The sequence below is a fragment of the Colius striatus genome, chromosome 3 (assembly GCF_028858725.1).
Source record: "Colius striatus isolate bColStr4 chromosome 3, bColStr4.1.hap1, whole genome shotgun sequence".
Lineage (NCBI taxonomy): Eukaryota > Metazoa > Chordata > Aves > Coliiformes > Coliidae > Colius > Colius striatus.
Window position 1 is genome coordinate 83,774,971 of NC_084761.1, and position 18,525 is coordinate 83,793,495.

Consider the following 18,525-nt stretch of genomic DNA (forward strand, 5'->3'; position numbering starts at 1 on the left):
GGCTAGTTGCATTAAAAATGCTCTGAGATAGACAAAAACACCGCTATGAATTTCTTTTAGTGTTCAGTTAAATATTGCCTCTGTCCTAACTACGCTTGTTTCTCAAAATCTGCAAGCAATGTTGTCACTAGAACTCCTTCATTAAAATAAAAACACTATCCTTGACTGTCAAGTAGCTACTTTTCATGCAACAGTGACCCCAGTTTGACAGAAGACCACAATGCACACAGGTCAAACATGTAAGCAAGATTTGTTTAAGCCAAATTTCACTGTTGTCTTAAAGGTAAAATTTAGTTTGTTATGCAACTAGCCGTCTGTACATGACACCTTCTCCATTTTGACTTTACTTAGATTTAATTTCTAAAGCGTTACGCATTCTTATATGAGTCTATTTTTGTATGCATTTGTCATGGGTTTCACATTTGGTGACTGGTTAGCAGTGTGCTGGCCATCTTTGGTTTGTAGAGGAAATCTTAACCATGAACAATCAAGGGGGCTTAAAAGAATGTTTTTAATGCTAGCTTTTTACTCAAACTCGTATCTATACTACGTCACGCCACGGTAAATAGAAGCACACGTCACAAAATTGCACAGGGATTACAATATTACATCCAGTCTGCATAAAATTGAATTCCACTACTGACCAGGTCACAAAATGGCTGCACTTTCTAGTCTAAAACTAATTTGCATATTGTACACATGTAGGACATTTTGTTACTTCAGTCACAATAATGCATGCAAGTTTGTTTTTTTGTAACAAATTTTGTAAATTTGCTCATGCTACCTAGTTTCAAGAGAGCCTTTTTTGAACATTTGCAATAACTCACCTCTTGTTAATTAATAGTTCTAGTGCATGCATATGGTGTATACAGGTAAGTAAACATGCAAGGTTTGTTTTTTTTTTCACATTCTAAAACTATGGCAGTTTAGGCCATATTGTGCTGCCTGCATTTAATCTGTAATGCAGTGTGTCTTAAACGTATCAATCCCGTATTAATAGGTGGCATTACACATAACACCTATATAGCAGCAAAGCTAATACAGCTTGTGATTAAAAATGTTTAAAAATAGCTAATAAATCAGATTATCTTGAGGTATTATTTCTTGCAAGTCAAAATGGAGAGCAAAAAATCAACCCTAATTTTTAGTTTATGTATACACTGAAAATAGCAATAACAATAAAAATAAGCTTTTTGTAGCAGACATATTCCATCTTCACTATTTTGCTACCTTTGGTAAATTACTGGGGCAGATCTTGAAGTTAAAAACCCATGTTTAGAAATAAGTGCACGCTTCACCCACTAAATATAGCAGCAGACTGTGTGCCCCTACGCAAAAACATTCTCATATCTAGTTTTAACTTTACATATAAAAATAACTTGGAGAAAATACAAAAAAACATTTTATTTTAACATGAAAATATCACAAAAATTAGTAAGCCTGAGATGTAGGGTTTTGGTGAAAAACAAGAGGCTTGTAGTGTTTTGGCTGCTGATAAAGATGCATGTATTGATAGCTGGGGTGAAAAGCAGAAGAATGCACTTATTTCTTCTGCATGTCAGTATCTTCAAACGCAGTAAGCCACATGCACCCTTCTTTCCTTATGTAGATGCTGGTTCACCATGTTTAATTCCAGCGGAAGTGGATCTGACGTGGGCGGTCAGCCCCTTCCTTTACCAATGGCTTATGGAATTCACGTCCTGCACGAGAGTGGATATTTGCCCAACAAAACTCACAGTAATACTGCAGGCAAGTGACATTGGCACAAAAGAAAGGAGCAAACTTTCCACCGCATCGTGCACCCTGGCATTCGTCACACATCTGGTCATCCAACACATATGGCTTTACCTCCACCTGTTGGAGTAAAACAGAAACAATTCCAGTCAATACCTCTTCCTACTTGAAGCTGCATGAGGGCATTCAGTTCATTCTGGTTTAAATAAAACCAAAAAAACCCAATCCCAAACCAGAAGTCTTTACCTAACTCACCAGCTTGGAATTAGGTAATTAACTAACAATGCCTTTACCTAACTAATCCGTTATTACTCTTTATCATTTATCAGCTACAGATCTATTCATACAGCAAGCAGAACACTTCAAGGTAAATCTTCAGTACACTATATATGTCTTAAATAGCTGTATCAGAACCTCCCCTAATTTATTCTGGGAGGATGTTCATGGCAAATGTCAACATGGAACCATGTGCAGAAAACAAGAAAATGAGCCCAAAAGTCTCCCCCACTAATCTCATCAGCTCCCGAATCAACCTCAGATGGCATTCAATTCTACACTGTTTAGTAAAAAATAATTGAGCATACAATAATCTAACTATTCACACATTAACCTTTTTAAAAAAATACTTTGAAGTCTCTGTATGCACTGCTTTAGTGTTCAAATGGAAAGTACTTTCTGCAGGCTGGAATACAGATCTTGTAGCACTCTTGCTCCCTGTAAATTCACTCTCAATTTCTAAAATAAGGTCAAATTTGGACCTACAGAGTTTGGTCACCTATTACTTTCCCTTTTTGTGACTCTGAGCTGTACAGAAATTTGTATTCTGTGTGTGACTGAAAATATTTTTAAAAGACCGTTTTGCAAGTCTACAGACTGCCAGAAACAAACACCTGTCTTGCGCAGCTTCCTTCTCCAAAATCAATCTGATTGCCAGAGTGGAAAAGTGGCAGGAGTCCAATGGTAGATGTGCATTATGTCTTTACGCAACTGAGCTGTTACAGGCTGCTATCAGACAGGAAGAAGAACTTTGTAATCAAACATAAAATGAGTTGACTCCACCATTAAGGAATGTATTGTTGTCTTCCACATTTTCTTCACTTTAAAGATATCTGCCTTTTGTTGGCAAAAACAGTTCTTCCAGTTCATGCTAAAACTCACTGCTGGAAGAGATTTTATTCTTAGATACTATTGCCTAAGAAGAATGCTCCATATTGACATTGACTTTATGTACTTTACTCAGACAGAATGTGTTTGAAACAAAAGAACTTAAAAGTGCTACTTTTTCCATTTTGTCCCTAGAGGAAAAAATTTACACATACAGCTAACCCACACGAAAGTTTTACAGCAGAATAGTCTTCACCTTCTCAGCCTCAGAAGTAGAGATCAGACTTCACATGTCAAATGCATCTATGTTTGAAATTGAGTATGCTTCTTCCAGTAATCTGTATTCAGTACATGCTCTATTTATTTCACTACAATGACCTACCTTATCACAAATTACACACAAACTCTCTAATAAACAGGTACCTTATGCAGTAACTGTGTTTGTGGTTCAAAACTACTGCAAGCGTGAAGCAGAATGTATTTCAAGCTTTGGTGCACTAATGCACCGAGATCCATATGAAGATGATTGCAAAAGTATTAGAGAAACACTTTGGGTATACACATCATGAGAATGCAGACTGCTGGCATATAAAAGTTAACGTTTTAAGGAACTGTTTGGAGCTGAAACTCCAAACGAGTTTCAAGGAAATGTTTGGAGTTGAGCTTTCATATATGTAAAACAGGATGAAAAGCACTTTACTGAAGAAAAACATCTGCTAGAGAAACTAAACATATCTACACATCAAAAGAACTGGAGAGAAGCTGCAGAGTACTCAGGTGAAGGAAGAAGTTAAGATCACAGGCAATATTTGTTAAGCAACTGTGACACTATGATTTCCAATTAAGGTAGGAAAACGCATGTGAAAAAGAACTTAATACTTTGAACTGAAATTCCTGAGGATAAACAGGTGAACTGCAAAATTTAGCAACGAAAAAGGACTTTTACACAGGCAAAACTAGTTATGAAAAGAATGTGAAAGGACATCAGGACGACAGACACTGAATACAACTGGTATAGAAAGGCTGCGCTAAGGTAAAGGGTAGGAAAACAGCCTACATCTCAGATTTCAGTGAAATATGTAATATATTGCTTCATTGGCCAGCACATGTACACATCTTGGATAAAGGCAGTACCTGAAGTAAGACTATCTTCCTCATTTACAGACACAGGGGTTTACAGATTCATATAAATTGCTTGCTCATCTATAAATCAGCAGTAATAGTGATTTCAGAATATTTTCAGAGCCTGAAAAGGCATCAGGGTATAATCTCCATGGAGCAAAAACCTATTTCTGAAAATAGCTTTTTTCATACTTCAGAAACAGCTAACAGTTAAGCTAAAACCCCTAAAAGCTAACAGTTAAGCTAAAAACCCCTATAAAGAGGTTGTTCTTTATTACTCCTCAGTAACACAAATAACTGGGTTGCATAAATATATCTAATTATATAAACTGCAAGGACCGACCCTATGATTTAATTAAAGATAATTTAAAAATAAAGATGAAAAACTTTATGAAATAAACAAAGAAGTTCATGAAGCCTCCCCATCACAAAATGTATTAAAACTTAGATTTTGCTCTATTTTGCACATGTATGGGAGTAGCACACACTTTTAAAAATAAGAAAAAGCAAGGATGCTAATAATAAAAATGCCAAAATCCCAGATTTAAGGGTATGATTGAGTAAAACACCTATTTTTCATGAATTGGAATAGCAATGCTAAACAACGAAAGTTCTAACAATCAAAAGAGAAACTGTGAGGATTTAAAAAGAAAGCCCTAGATCTTTATGCTCTCTCCCCCCTCAACCTCACTAGTCCATGAATGGCTCTCTACAGATACCAATCATACTTGTTTCTTCCTCCCCTTTTTTCAGTAATAGCGTTTGAAGAAATAATCCTGACTACTGTTTTTATAAATCAAGATGCATGGATGTAACTCAAATGCTGTGCTTTTGAAATCTAGTATCTGGGGTAGATTTTTTGGGCTTTCTCTGTGTCCAAGCTCCAAGAGGCCTGCAGCACATGTCCACCGTTTCACTGGAAATTTACTGCCCATCCCCTTTAAGTATTTCAGTGTTGTATCACACAAGTTACAACCCTTCCTCTGCCATTTTAGATGCCTGCTCAGCATGCAGAGAGCCCTAAAAGTCTCTAATGACCAATCATAAAAACTCCAAACCAACCTACTTGGAAATGCAGCTTTCAAAGGCACGCTCATGCCTTCCTTTCTCTTATCAGATGGCACTGCCAGTCTACCATACACTCTTCTACTGTAAAGGACACTCTCATGGGAAGAGGAAGACTAAGATAAAAGTGTCCCCTTATTTAGAAGGTTCAGGTTCATATCCTCTTGCCTTTGAGGTTTGGACTCAATTGTCCACCTCTAATTTTAAAGTTAGGGCACTTGACAGCCAAATGCACTACAGATGGTTGCTGAAATATAAGGGTGATGGCTGATTCTGACGCTAAATGACACATTTAGCATTTCTTTGGAAGGAGTTCGGAATCCTGGCCCTTACTCCCATTTTGTCCAAATACTCATCAAATGCAAGATGATTAATAGTTTTATTACCCTTCACACAGTCATAGTGTCAGGGCCATTCTTGTTATGTAATTAGTCAAAAGGCAGAGCTAATAGTCAAAGTCAGCTGCAAGTCACAAGGACAGCAATCCCACCAGGAAAATGCAGCTGTCACATCTTATTGTGATGCTTTTTTCACCACTTACACTCAGACCCACTCATCCTCTGGAAAGGTCTGTGCTGGGGATTTCAGGTCACTATGCAACTGGTATTTGAGAGACAGATGTAAAGCTGTATTACTCTATTTGAAAGGAGAGCAGCATACACTATATCCCCTACAGCAGACTTTTGTTAACTGTACTACTTTCTTTTTCCCACATCTTTGATCTGTAGAGGAGACTGGACCTTGAACTACTTTACTTACTCAACCATTCTTGCTTAAAGACTTTTTTTTTCTTAAAGAACATCTATTAATACCAGTGACTACCTCTACAGCTCTCAACATTAAAACTAGAGACACTTAAAAGTGACATAATTTAGATGCCAGTTTTCTTTGCTACACTTATGCTCCTAATTAGGAGTGATGAAGCTGACTAGTCTTCTTAATAAAAGTTAGTTTTGCTTTATAGCTAACAATAAGCATCTTAACAACCAGAAATGTACACTGATAAATGCTAAGAAGAGCCTCTCAAATAGAGTAAGACATTTTTTTTTATTTTGAATGTTGAGACTGATTGATTTTGTGAAGTGCTGAGCACTGACAATTATGACTGACGTTAAATGCAGCTGCAAATATAAAGCTAATCTGAAACCAATAAAAACAAGAGTTTCCTATGAATGACAGAGGAATTATCACACGACTTGGTTTCATTAGAACAAGGGAGAGAAAAAGATTTTCAAGCCCTTTGCCCATACACAACAAAACCAGGAACTCCAGAATGGAAAGAACATATGGTCTAACATATGTCCAAGGAACAAACTGCTGCTCTGTGGAATGCATGTTGTTCGTCTGGGGCATTCACGGCTTAACTCTTGGAACTAGTGGAGTTACAGGAACATTAAAAGAAATGTAGAAGCTGCCATGAAAGCAAATCAAATGCAATGTCACCTTACCCTGAGAAGTTCCTTTATAGATCATCACTGTCATATTTATTTATTTATTTATGTCAATTTCTGAGCAACTTACTCGTTTATCAATATCGCCATGCTGAAGTTGAACAAACCGAGCACTGATGGCAGCAATGTAACTCTGTTGATTGGAAAAAGCAACACGTCCAGCACCTTTTGGGTATTTCAGCTCAGGGTCAGTATCAATTCCTGCGTAACAAACTCCACCATAGAGACGGTCCATGATCATAGCCAATTCCACTGTTAAGAAATGAAATAACATTCATTTTAAACTGTTCTCACAGTACAGACTTTATGTCATATGCTTCTACTTAAAAATACTAGAAAATGTTAACAATTAATTTTGCAACAGCCGATGTATCAAAAATAAGAAGAAAGATAAAATCATATTAAATAAGCTATGGAATCCTCAGCAGACAGATCTTTCACATTGTGAGTACGTACACTCAAGGAACAACTGAATTCTAAGTCCTTGCAGTCCTGGTAACCTGGAACCAAAATTCCAGGGCAGTTTCCTTCAGGGGATTACAGCAAAAGACTTTTTCGGCAGGCATGGAATGCAAGCTGTATAAAATAGATCCACATGCCACACATTCCTTGGTACATGCTCTCTGGCTGTCCAAATGCTCTATGTCCTACTTGAATTTAAAGATGTAGTTAGCATCTTTTCATCAGCCGCACAGAGCCTGATTATCTCTATGGTGTTATCACAGATACTGAAGTTCATAAAAACAAAAACCTCAGATTTTACACATCAAGCATTTTAGCAATTCTCTAGTAATATTTTATACTGAATTCTGTTTTGCAATTCATTTAGGCAGAAAATATCATGTTTTTCAGAATCAGTATCCTCTGTACTAGGGTATAAAAGCGTCAGCACTCATTGATGTTCAACAGTTGTTTGAAAAGTCTCCTAAATTTTACTGCTTTTGTGAAGTCGTGATTTTTATTTCAGAATGCCATAAAAGTTTCGTTTTCACACATAGAAGGCATTTGAAAGCTAAGTGTAAGAATTCATCCATTGAATTTATCACAGACAGTCAGCACAATAATCTGGAGCATTTGGACTGAATTTAAAAGAAAAATTAATCTGCAGTTGGAACAGACTGTGTTTATGCTCATTTATGGAGCTTGTACTACAGTTAGAAGTAAAGTCTTCAGTGTAAAAAACCACAAAAGCTCAAGCACTGAAGGTCCAATACAAAAAAGCTCAAGAGGCTTTAAACCCCAAATTTGCACTATCACTCTTGGGTCCTCCCATACCTTCCACCTGCAAGCTCATCTTTCTGTAAGAATACAATTCACTACAAATTATGGAAGACTAATGAAGACCAGGAGTCATTCTCACAGAAAACAAGACTTGAACTACTCTTTGTTATGCTGCTTCTTCCAGCATTCACTTCAGCCTACTTATTAGGCCACCATAAAATATCTGCTACTGCAGCCAATCTCACAAAGCAGACTGTCCAGGTTGTAGGTCAACCATTCCACATCTACAAAAATGTTTCATTTTTCTTTCATGCACTCTGACAAGCACCTAAAAGGAGTCCTGCAATCTCACATGGCGTTGTGCTGTACAGACTGTGCTAGCTCTCTGAATTTCTTCCTTTTTACCTCTGTTCCTACTCCTTCAAACACTCCATCACCTCTGTTTTTGCTTTGTCTGTATTAGCAGGAGTAGCTAATGCACAATGACAATTGAGTACAAATGGAGCTCCACATACTCATGGAGCACAGCAGAGAGGTTTTCATAGCATTATTTTAAAAACAAACTTTTTAATGACATAGTTTACACTAAGGTTTTCCTAATAGGATCAAAGTCTTTTCTATAGCTTTAGACACGTAACAGTTTCCAGTAAATCTCAGTGATGAACAGTGATTTATTGCCAAAGCCAGATGAAGACATATACTAGAGAAATGTAACAATAAAGGAATATTGTACTGTGGTTATATCTATGATGACAGTCCTCCAATTTTAATGTCTATACCTGTACCTATCCATACATAACTATATAATGTGGTTCAAATTACATCCAAGAGTCTCATATTTTTAAAAATAGCTGCAGATTGCACTCACCAGCTCTTAATGGTCTAGGGACTCCTCCAACAAAAATTGTTTTTCGAGGATCAAGTGGTTGGGAACCATCCATCACAAAGTCACTATCACTTAGATTCCAGGGACGGATCTGAACCTATGAAATTGGGAAAGACAACAGCATGCTACTTTAAGTTTCACTTAACATATACTGTGGATTTACGTTCATCAGTCTATACAAACTGTAAAACAGTCATAACCCCATTAGTTTAGCATGTCTAGATGCTCTGTTTTAATCCTACTAATTAAAAATACTACAATTTAAAAATCATCCAACTGTTCCAGATGTTGAGCTCTGCCAACAGTAGCTTGCTTTTGATTATTTTCATCATCATTGTTTCAAATGCAGCTTCAGCCAGATGGCAACTATAGCCTGCAGGCCGCCTACTGTCTACTTACGGGCTTGTCCTTGATAGTAGGACTGGAAACACATAGATAGAGCTTTCCATCTTCTTCAATGCAGGCATCAATCAGGGCCTGAACAGAACTCTCTTCTTGGAACAGTAGGAATGCATAACCTGGAAAAAAAAGCCAAACCAACTGATGCTTTTTATCTTATTACTCTTAATCATCTTTGTCTGTGACTTTTCCATGCAAATGAGTTTACTCCAAAAGTAAAAGCATATCAACCCAATTCTTTGTTATTAGTCATGCTTAACCTTGCCATGATCAACAGAACTTCTATCCTTAAATATTAGTCTCTTTTGACAATTATATCAAATAAAAGCAAACATGTCTGCTCTATCATGTACCGTGAGTCTAGGCTGAGCATAATTCATTGGCAGCAAAGGACATTATACAATGAAAATCCGACTTGGCACAAAGGACTAATCTCTATTCTAGAGATTAGATCAAAGCACTTTGTTACGTAAGTGACCCAGCAAACCTCTCAAATACTACAAAAATAGGAATGAAAATGCTTATTTAATGCTACAGTAAAAACAAAGAGTCAGACAAGCAAAGAACCTCACTCATTAGAATACTTTAACAGTTATGGTATAATGACATACACAAAATTTGTTACTGTACAGGTGCCTGACAGTGCAATTAGGATTGCATTCTAAAGTGAACTTTGGAAGGACCATAAATCCACATTTCTTTCTGAGATTATTACCAAGTGTGGAATTTTCATAGTACTTTATGTTTTATTACTTGGATGGAAAAGTAAATGCTGAAACGCTGCTCTGGAGTGGGCTTGGCAAGAGGGACCGTGGCTGCTTTACCAAGCCTTTTGGAAATTACACTACTTCTGAGAGAAGCCAGAAACCACTGACAATTTCTTGTTGCAGACAGACAGTGAAGCCCATCAAGGCAAAGACAGCAGGGTGCATCTTGAAGAGTATTAAAGAATCGATGTATCAAGAACAGAGGATTGGAGAAACAAATGCATGACTAGTTTTACATAAAAGAGAACAGAAGTAGGATTTAAAGAAAAAGCTATAAGGTCTTTCCAATAACTTGTGCCTCATTTCACCTCTCATACTGTCATCCTATTACAGCTACCTATAAGGGACACATAACAAGGTTTTATGTATTCTGTATTCTTTATATAAATCTTATTTAGTTTCTTAACAAATATGCTACAGGGAATCTTTGGGCTCAGGCTGAGGCATTGTGAAGTCCGTTTTTCACTGTGAATAATATTTTTAGTGACAACTGGTTTAACTTAAGCTTAATTAGTAATTACTTTGATTCAAAAAATCTGTTTTAATGGACATATCTTTCAGTATTTATCTGAGAATTTAAAATCCACATATGACTTATGCAAAACTTCCTCACTGAATAAGGGCTTCAGCAATCTGGCATGGGTGAGACCAGACTTGTGTGACCGTCCTTTACTTGTGAGGAAGCCAGGCACACAAATTCCTGTTTGAATGGAGAGTTCAGTAAAAGAACGATGGGAGGGTGAGAACTTGATTAATCAAAAGGAGGGCTAAATGCACATCATACTAAGTGATCAGAGATACAAAGACTCACAGTCAGTAAATAAAGTATTTTGTCAGATGCTGATTTTCCATCAGTTCTTATCGTTACACAAATCAAAGGTACCGCCATATAGCTCCTGGTCAGTGTCTCTACATATTCTACCTACTACCTGTATGTCTACAAGCATTAATCAGATTAACTGTGGCAGCTTGTAAAAAGGCAGAAACTTCAAATACAAGAAATTCATGATGGAACAATTAGGATTACTATATCCTACCACACTTGAAACAAAAGGAAAGCAATACCAAAAGTGTATGTTAATAGTGCTTTCTCAACATTATCTGCAAAGCACGTATCCACGCCTGGGTTAATCCTACTGAATTTTAAGCATCAGTCAGACTTGGGTCATAAGCTTAGCTGTACTACACCCCCTCTGAAGACACAGAGAAAGTTTGGGTATAGTCTTTATTAGCAAATTGGTCTGACTGTAGTTTTTCTCCACAGCTATGGTCCTTTAATGATTTACAATACATTTTAGTTTGCTTCCCAAGTCTACCCTGAAGGAAAATAACCAGTTGATGAAGAAAACTTGCTAGGGAAGAGAATTTGCTCAGGTTTCCTATTTTATAGCCCATATACAGAGACAGTCAACGCCTTCCAAAGAACACTAGACTTGCACAGTCGGCACACAAACCACTTTCCATCACTTGCCCTGCACCAGGGCACAGAGCACTTCCACATTAGCCATAGACTTCTCCAAAGAACAGTAGTTACATAGACAACCAGCCTATATTCATTAGCTAGAAAGTGCTTGCAAGGGCAAATAAGACTATTTTCATTTAGACATCACAAATTAGAGTTCTTGTTACTACAGCTACCACATGCCAGCAACTGTATGGCCCAAACTTTATTCTTACCTCTTTCTGCTTTTTCAATATATGCTTTTATGAGATTATTTCTCGCCTTAACATCCATAACTCCCAAATTATTGTAGCTGTTTAATGTCTGCAAAGCTAGTATGGTGGTAATAAGCCATGTGCATTAGTATGCTGAAAAATATCAAGCACCTAACTGTTCTTGGCAGTACTGCTGAGCTACGATTACCATGTATGATAGAAAGTACATGTCACAGTGAAACATGGTAGGGAAGTACGGTGAAGACCAGGAGGTGTTTTACTGTACTACAAAACAGCACAATGCTCTATTTTCTTGGTTTTTTGGTGTACCACATCACTCATTTAACAGCTTCACACTCAATGGCAATGCAAGTCTGTTTACAAATGGGAAAGCAAAGCTACTGTAATAGTTTTTTTTGAAAGAAGCCACTTCATACCTTTGGGCCATGTGTATACCAAGAGGAGCAGGTCATGAACAGGTATTACGTGCCAAGAGGCAAAGCTCCTAAGTTCTGTACATATTTCACGAGGTGAAAAGTATTGGATGAAACAAAGTCTTATAAAAATGTCTTGTTCCTGAGCACCTATAACAGAATTTATGCTTAGGGTTTAGGTAACCCCTGTTAGTGTTTATTACTTGACTAAATTCCTCTGCATAACTCTGGAACTATTACTAATACTCATACTTTCAAAGGCAACCAGTGCGTGTCATATAGAAAGTATTTGTCCTCAGAAATTTACCTCAAATAAACAACAAATCTCTGTGGAGATGTGTCATGGTTTAGTGAGGAGCCGCTTTTGCTTGGTAACAGGGGGAGGGGGCTGCAGTGCAGGCCCCGTAAAGAGTTTTTGGACTTCCTCCCAGCTCTGAGGTTCGGACCCACCTCCAGCCTGGTTGGGCCAATCTGGTGCCTCTACCATCACTATTTAAGGATGACAATTTGAAGTTTGTGAAGGAGATGGAAGGGCAAGATGGAAGCAACTGTGTGGATCCCACAGTCAGGAAAAGATAGAATGAATGATGCTGGACCAGAGATATCCTTGTAGCCCATGACAAGAAGTAAAGAGCCTGTGACAAAGGGAGTGAGAGCTGGAGTCTCCAGGTCAGAGGGAGTGAGCAGTTTAGACGCCAACGTGGAGAAGATGAACTGGGGTTGCAGTGCCCCATCACATAGGCCCATGCAGGGCTGCCTGGTGTGTGGGAGACCCTGAGCTGCAGTAAGAGAGGGCTGGCGAGGAGTGCTTCTCCTCAGCAGCGTGATAAATGGCAAGAGATATCAGGAAAGGACTGACTGCATGCTATCTTTCCTGTCCCAGCACTGCTTATGGGGGGAGAAATTAATTACTCAGGACTCTGAGCCCAGGAAGAGAGAAGGAGTGGGGAAAGGTGATCTTAAAGAACTGATCGCGCTTCCATCATTCACCCTACTCTGTATTATTTTTCTGTTGGATATTTCTGGTTGTTATGTTTTAGTTGGAGGCAGATTAAATTAAGTTTCCTCTTCTTCCCCAGGCTGAGTAGCCTTGTTTGTTTTGTCCAGGACCATAAGTGACAATTACGCCCTCCCTGTCCTTTGGGAGTTCCAAAGACTGTGGTACTTAAAAGTCTAATTGTGGTCTTTTGTCCCTGGATGGACCTAAACCGTAACAAGTCGCTGATTTGTTTTAGAACTACATTCCCCAATACCTAAAGATATTGCACTGGTTATAGTCATCCTTACATTAAGCTGACATCTTTTCTTAATGAAACAAGATCAAGAAATTAATTTTGTTTTTTTCTTTTTCATGTATTGTGCCAGCACTGGGAACAGAAAGCCCATAAGGTAAGTCTGATGAGTCCTAGTTGTACTACTAACTAAACCTTTTCATTTTTTATTTATTACATAAAGAACAAATCAAAGCATTCTAGAATATATTCAGAGTGGTAGCTAACATCATTTTCTGAGCAAGATTTAATTTCTTAGTAATTTGGACGTTTACTAGAAGGACAAAGAACACTTCTGCTATGTGTACTCTATGTAGAAATCAAGGAGTAGTTTTAAGCACTAGCAAACTCCAAATGACTCCTGTTGCTAGTGGCTTAGAGCAGTTAAGAAAAGCCATGTATGCCAGTGTGGCACTGTCCGTGCCTATCAGTACAGCTGTATTTTGTTTTGCGGTTGGTTCCTCTACTGTTCTGACAGACTCTCTCCAGAGCAGACTAACTGGCCACAGCACTGCCATTTTTGACCATCGAACGCTATGCTTTAGCTTAAATCAGAAAGAAGCAGTGTAAACTACATGTTAATACAGACGATAGGTCTACATTTGATGACGGGAATAACTCACATTTGAGAAGGACAGAAAACATTTACTCTATTCCTCTTTAAGGAGATCTCATCACTCTATTAATTAAATTTAATCTTTAAAACATAAGGCTTTCACTTGTTTGATTTAGTCATCTTTAGTCTTCTCTTTGATGGAGAATTAGCTTAAAAATAGACTTGAAGCAAAAAAATGTACGCTGATAAAACTGTAATGTAGCTATTAGCTGAGGCAGCTTTGAGTAGGGCGGTGTAGATTCACTTCAGTATCCAAACACCTATTTCCATGATTCCTGCAGTGACTGGTTTAAGCTCCTGCTGTAGTACAGAGATCCAATTAACGCTGTCAATGGTGACTGGACAGTTACTCAGCTGATCAAGTGGGACACAGACGTGTTTAGCATTATTTATCCTCTACAGGACTTTGCCTAACCTTCAGCTGGTGCTCCAGAACAGTGTGGGGCTTCAATAGGTGCTGTACCACATTTGAGAGACCTGTGTAAAGCTTCTAGATAGCCTCAGTTTGGGTAAACGAATCAAGCTCATGTTAGGATGACCAAACAGCCCTCCATCCTCCACTGACTGTATTGGCCAGATTCCCATTGACTAAAGCAAGCTAAGACACTAATCACACATGAAGACACCTGAAGTTACTTGTGTGAATCCAGATTTCAGTCCTACCCAATATGAGCAACTAAGCTGGTTACAAGCTAAACAGAACTTGGATGAACCTGAACTTTTGCTTCTTAAACTAGAACGCTGTCAACCTAATTTTTTCAGTCAGTTCTAAATTAGCAGGTAAGAATCTTGAATAAACACAATTACTGCATGACTGCTGGGATAGAAGGCAATAGAAATGCTTGACAATTAGAAAAGGCTGGGGACAGTGTCCTGTTTAAATCAGATTATCCCCTGTTTGATACAGACTATAAATAGTACAGAGCACACAACTGAGCATATTCTGAAATGCCATCTTTGCACTTGCATATCCTCACGGCACCATTTCATTGAGAGCTTCATTATCATAAAGAGTAATTCTCACCTCTGCAAGTTGCTTTGGACATGTGTATTGTTTCATAAATAAGTATATTTTCCAACTATGTAATAACAGGAATGATGATAAACAGTGGCAAGTCAGAAAGGAAGGAATTCTCCATCACAGTTGGCAGATCACTTACAGATTTTGTACTTTGACCTTAACAGAATAACTTTTTTTTCCTTCAGAATAGAGTTTCCTTATAAGATTAGTGTGAAGACTTTAAAATTCCTGGGGTTTTTGGGCCTAATTTTGTGGTGAACCAACACAAAATGCAATTAGTTAAGAAAAAGCAGTCAGTGCTTCTCAGGAGGCAGCAGTCTTGACATACCAGGACAATGTTTGTATATCTTCAAACAAGGAAATACTTATTATGAAGTTGGCTTTCCCTCAGGACTTTCTGTTAGCAGAGAGCCTGGAAGGAACCACACAGACTGGAAAATTGAACAAGAGTGGACAAAAAAAGAGCACGCTCTAGCTATATGTACCAATACATTGATTGTACATGCATAGAAATAGGCTACATAATTATTTGACGTACAGAATGGCTTTTCCAATACTTTGTGATATTACAAAACCTAGTCTAATAGTAACACTAGAAATAGTTAAAAATCAGTATTTAATTATTTAGCAAAAAACATAGTTAGTGCTTCAGTATTAAGTTCACATCCTAAAACTGAAACAAATATAACATTGATTACCTTGATCAGATACCCAAACACACATTTCTTAATCCTGCCTATAACTTCCTATGAAAAAATTTTATTGAAGATTTAGTCTTAAAAAGAGGACCATATTCCAGTTTTGGAAAACAAATATAAATGTAAATTCAGAATTTAGGATTAATTAACTATGTAACAGTGAATGACACATGGGAAATCAGACTACAGAAGATCCTTCAGGAGTCCATCACTGAAGCAGGCACAACATCACAAAACCACTCTCACGTTTTAGACTTGGTATGTGAAGAATTAGTATCTGAACCTGCACTGAAACTGTAGAATTAACTGTTCACAAGGACTGTAAATTATACACTGTGGAAAAACATGAGACATTTTCCCAGAGTAAGACCTGTACTCAGTGACGGGTCAAAATCTTCTAACTCTCTTACCTTTTGGTGGAAAATAGGACTTGCTTTCTGCTTTGTGAGGCCAGTCTACTACCAAAGGCCCAAATCGTCTGAAGCTAGCAGTAATTTCATCTAAAAATAAGTATAATAGTTGCAATTAAAATTCATGACATAACTCAGTGGAAAAGTATTATCAAGCATAGATCTTTGTTTCTAGCAAAGGTTAACATTTCATTAAAAAAAAAAAAAAAAAGATTTCCAACTTCCATGAACAAAAAACTTAAAACAGAAACATCTTCCAAAGTGTTAACAATACATTGCAATAACAATGCAATACATTTCTGGTAAATTTAAGCTTATGTTTGATTTTTATTGCTTAGTAACAGGAACTTTTCAGAAGAATATGAGCAACTAAAGGCAGTGGTGAAAACTAGTGTAGTACTCCCATAAATTCAGGATGTAGTTTGAATGCAATAAAAAACCTTACATTTAGTGATGTATAGTTCAAAGCTTTGTAGGTAGATACTCATTAAGTACCACCACAATTGGCATGCTAGCAGTTTCCAGCAGATACCATGCACAGATCTGGCATGGAAACGTAAAGTTCCCTATTTAGAGGTGCTTCTAACATTACCATGAATAGTCCTATTTCAAGACTACTACTATGCCCCCTGCACAATCTTGTGATGTGTTTCTATCTCAGTCAGTCCTTCCTGTCACTAAGAACACTGGCCATAAAGAAAAAAATTAAACCACCATAAACTTCACCAGAGCAATAACTTGTCAAACAAAATGCACTCCATTTCTTTCAGTCACATTCTGACATAGCATATAAACAGGCAAGAAAGAAAGAAAATTGTATTTCCTTGTGTCTTTGTTTAGTATTTGCATTAAAGGCAAGAGTTCACATTTATATTAGAAGCTAAAGTGCATGAAAAAAAGCTGAAGAATATTAAAATAAATCCCTTAGTAGGCTTCAGGAGAACATCATAATGAAGATGAAACCAAAGTATGGTCTTTCCATGTCTGAAAGTTAATAAACCATTGTCAGCATATTGGTTTATAAGTTACTCTAGAATCACAAGGAACCTTGTAAAGAGACTTCTGTTGACACTACAAAGCTAGCTTGCAATTTACATTTATCTGTACAGAAGAAACCTAATATTAAGCAGCACAATTACTTCAAGCCAGAACTACTGTACAAAGCAATTCCAACTGTAACACATAACAATCTATGTTTCTCTGGTACATGGTATGTTCAATGCATCACAGAGTGCTCTGTCACTTGATCCTCCTCTGCCTTAGTTTATCTATCTATAAAAAGGAGTAACAATTATCTTTCTAAACCAGTTTTGAAATCTTCAGCTAATAGTAAAATGGAATCCAAAACTCAATGACTAATAGAAGTTTTCTATGAATATTGAATAAAGCAGGTAAAGATAGAGGACATTGTGCAGAGTCAAGAAATATGTGAAAGGAATATGCAAGTTAAGCAGAAGTACGAATTCCAGGCATCGCATGCAAGACTACAATCTCCAAGCGCAGAATCAGAGACAAATGAATCACCTCAAAACCAAGACCAATGGATGATGTCAAATGATATCAAACTCAACATATCTATCAGCTCTCATAAAAAGAAAAGACATAAATCATTGTACCCTTTTACACCACGACATTATTTTGCTGGGTGAATTATTTCTATTACTTCATTTAGGTTTTTCAAAACCTCTCTTTCTCTCTCTCTCCCTCCAGACTTCGTTTCCTTGGTTTTTAGGCAGCTCACCTTCATCAATATCTGGTGGAAGACCTCCAACAAAGACTTTCCGAGAAAAACGCTCAATTCTTTCTCCATTCTGATGAGCAGAATAGCAGGTAGGTGAATTCAAGACTCCAACTTGATCATTATGACCATCGTCCAGCAAACCATCATCTATTGGGAAGAGGGAAGAACGACCTTAAAAAGAAAAGATAATAATGTACATTAAAATAATTTTGTGGCAGTACAGGGTTATGTAATTTTAGGGAATGGGGAAAAAAATGAAAATACCAATATATTAGAAAAGTACACATTAAAGAAAAATAATAAAATGAAAAATGTATTAAGGTTCAAAAAGGAAATTCAAGATTGCAAGCTGACATCACTGTAAGCATAATACCTCATATTACAGTATGTTGCAGTTACTCTGCAGCATCCAATAGGAAAGTAGTAATAATTTGGTTTTAATTAAAGGCTCCTATTTATGAAGAGGTCATATGAAGGGCTGCATAAGTGACTTGCATTAGTCTGCCTTCAGTTTACCCTCAAGTTAAATTGATAACTTCCATCACCTGAATAAGTACTGCATGTCCAAAAAATCTTACACTATAACTGAACAGAGGGAAACAGAAAAATATGTACACAATAGGAAGTTTCCAACAGCTATGTTTTCACTTCTCTTTTATAGGTAGCTGATACTGACATTCTAAGATTTAATTTGTAATAAATTAAAAGAGAATTTTAATAAAGGTGCAATAATGTAACTCTTGAAAAATGAGTCACAGTGCAGATTTATCCTTCTCACTCTCAAACTTAGCACAGTTTTGGAGGGAAACTTTGTGGTGGTTCCTAACACATAGCACTAGACTATAGTTACTTGAAAATAAAATGTAAAATCTGAGAAGTTCACGGGATGGTTTTGCAAATGCAAACTGATCAAAACAGATGTTATAGAT

The 18,525-nt window shown here is 37.2% G+C and overlaps 1 protein-coding gene across 4 annotated transcripts in view; it reads right to left on the reverse strand.

Moving 5' to 3' along the window:
* CPEB2 (cytoplasmic polyadenylation element binding protein 2) overlaps positions 1-18,525 on the reverse strand; it is a 53,419-nt gene that overhangs the window by 1,502 nt on the left and 33,392 nt on the right. For all 4 annotated transcript variants that reach the window (XM_061993208.1, XM_061993209.1, XM_061993211.1 and 1 more), the window contains 6 exons: positions 17,597-17,767; positions 15,856-15,945; positions 8,983-9,101; positions 8,566-8,680; positions 6,547-6,728; positions 1-1,854 (listed from right to left, as the gene is read on the reverse strand). The exon at positions 1-1,854 is cut by the window's left edge and continues 1,502 nt beyond it. In XM_061993208.1, coding sequence (XP_061849192.1) covers positions 1,627-1,854; positions 6,547-6,728; positions 8,566-8,680; positions 8,983-9,101; positions 15,856-15,945; positions 17,597-17,767 — 905 coding nt within the window. In that variant the 3' untranslated portion in view covers positions 1-1,626. The remainder of the gene's footprint in view (positions 1,855-6,546; positions 6,729-8,565; positions 8,681-8,982; positions 9,102-15,855; positions 15,946-17,596; positions 17,768-18,525) is intronic.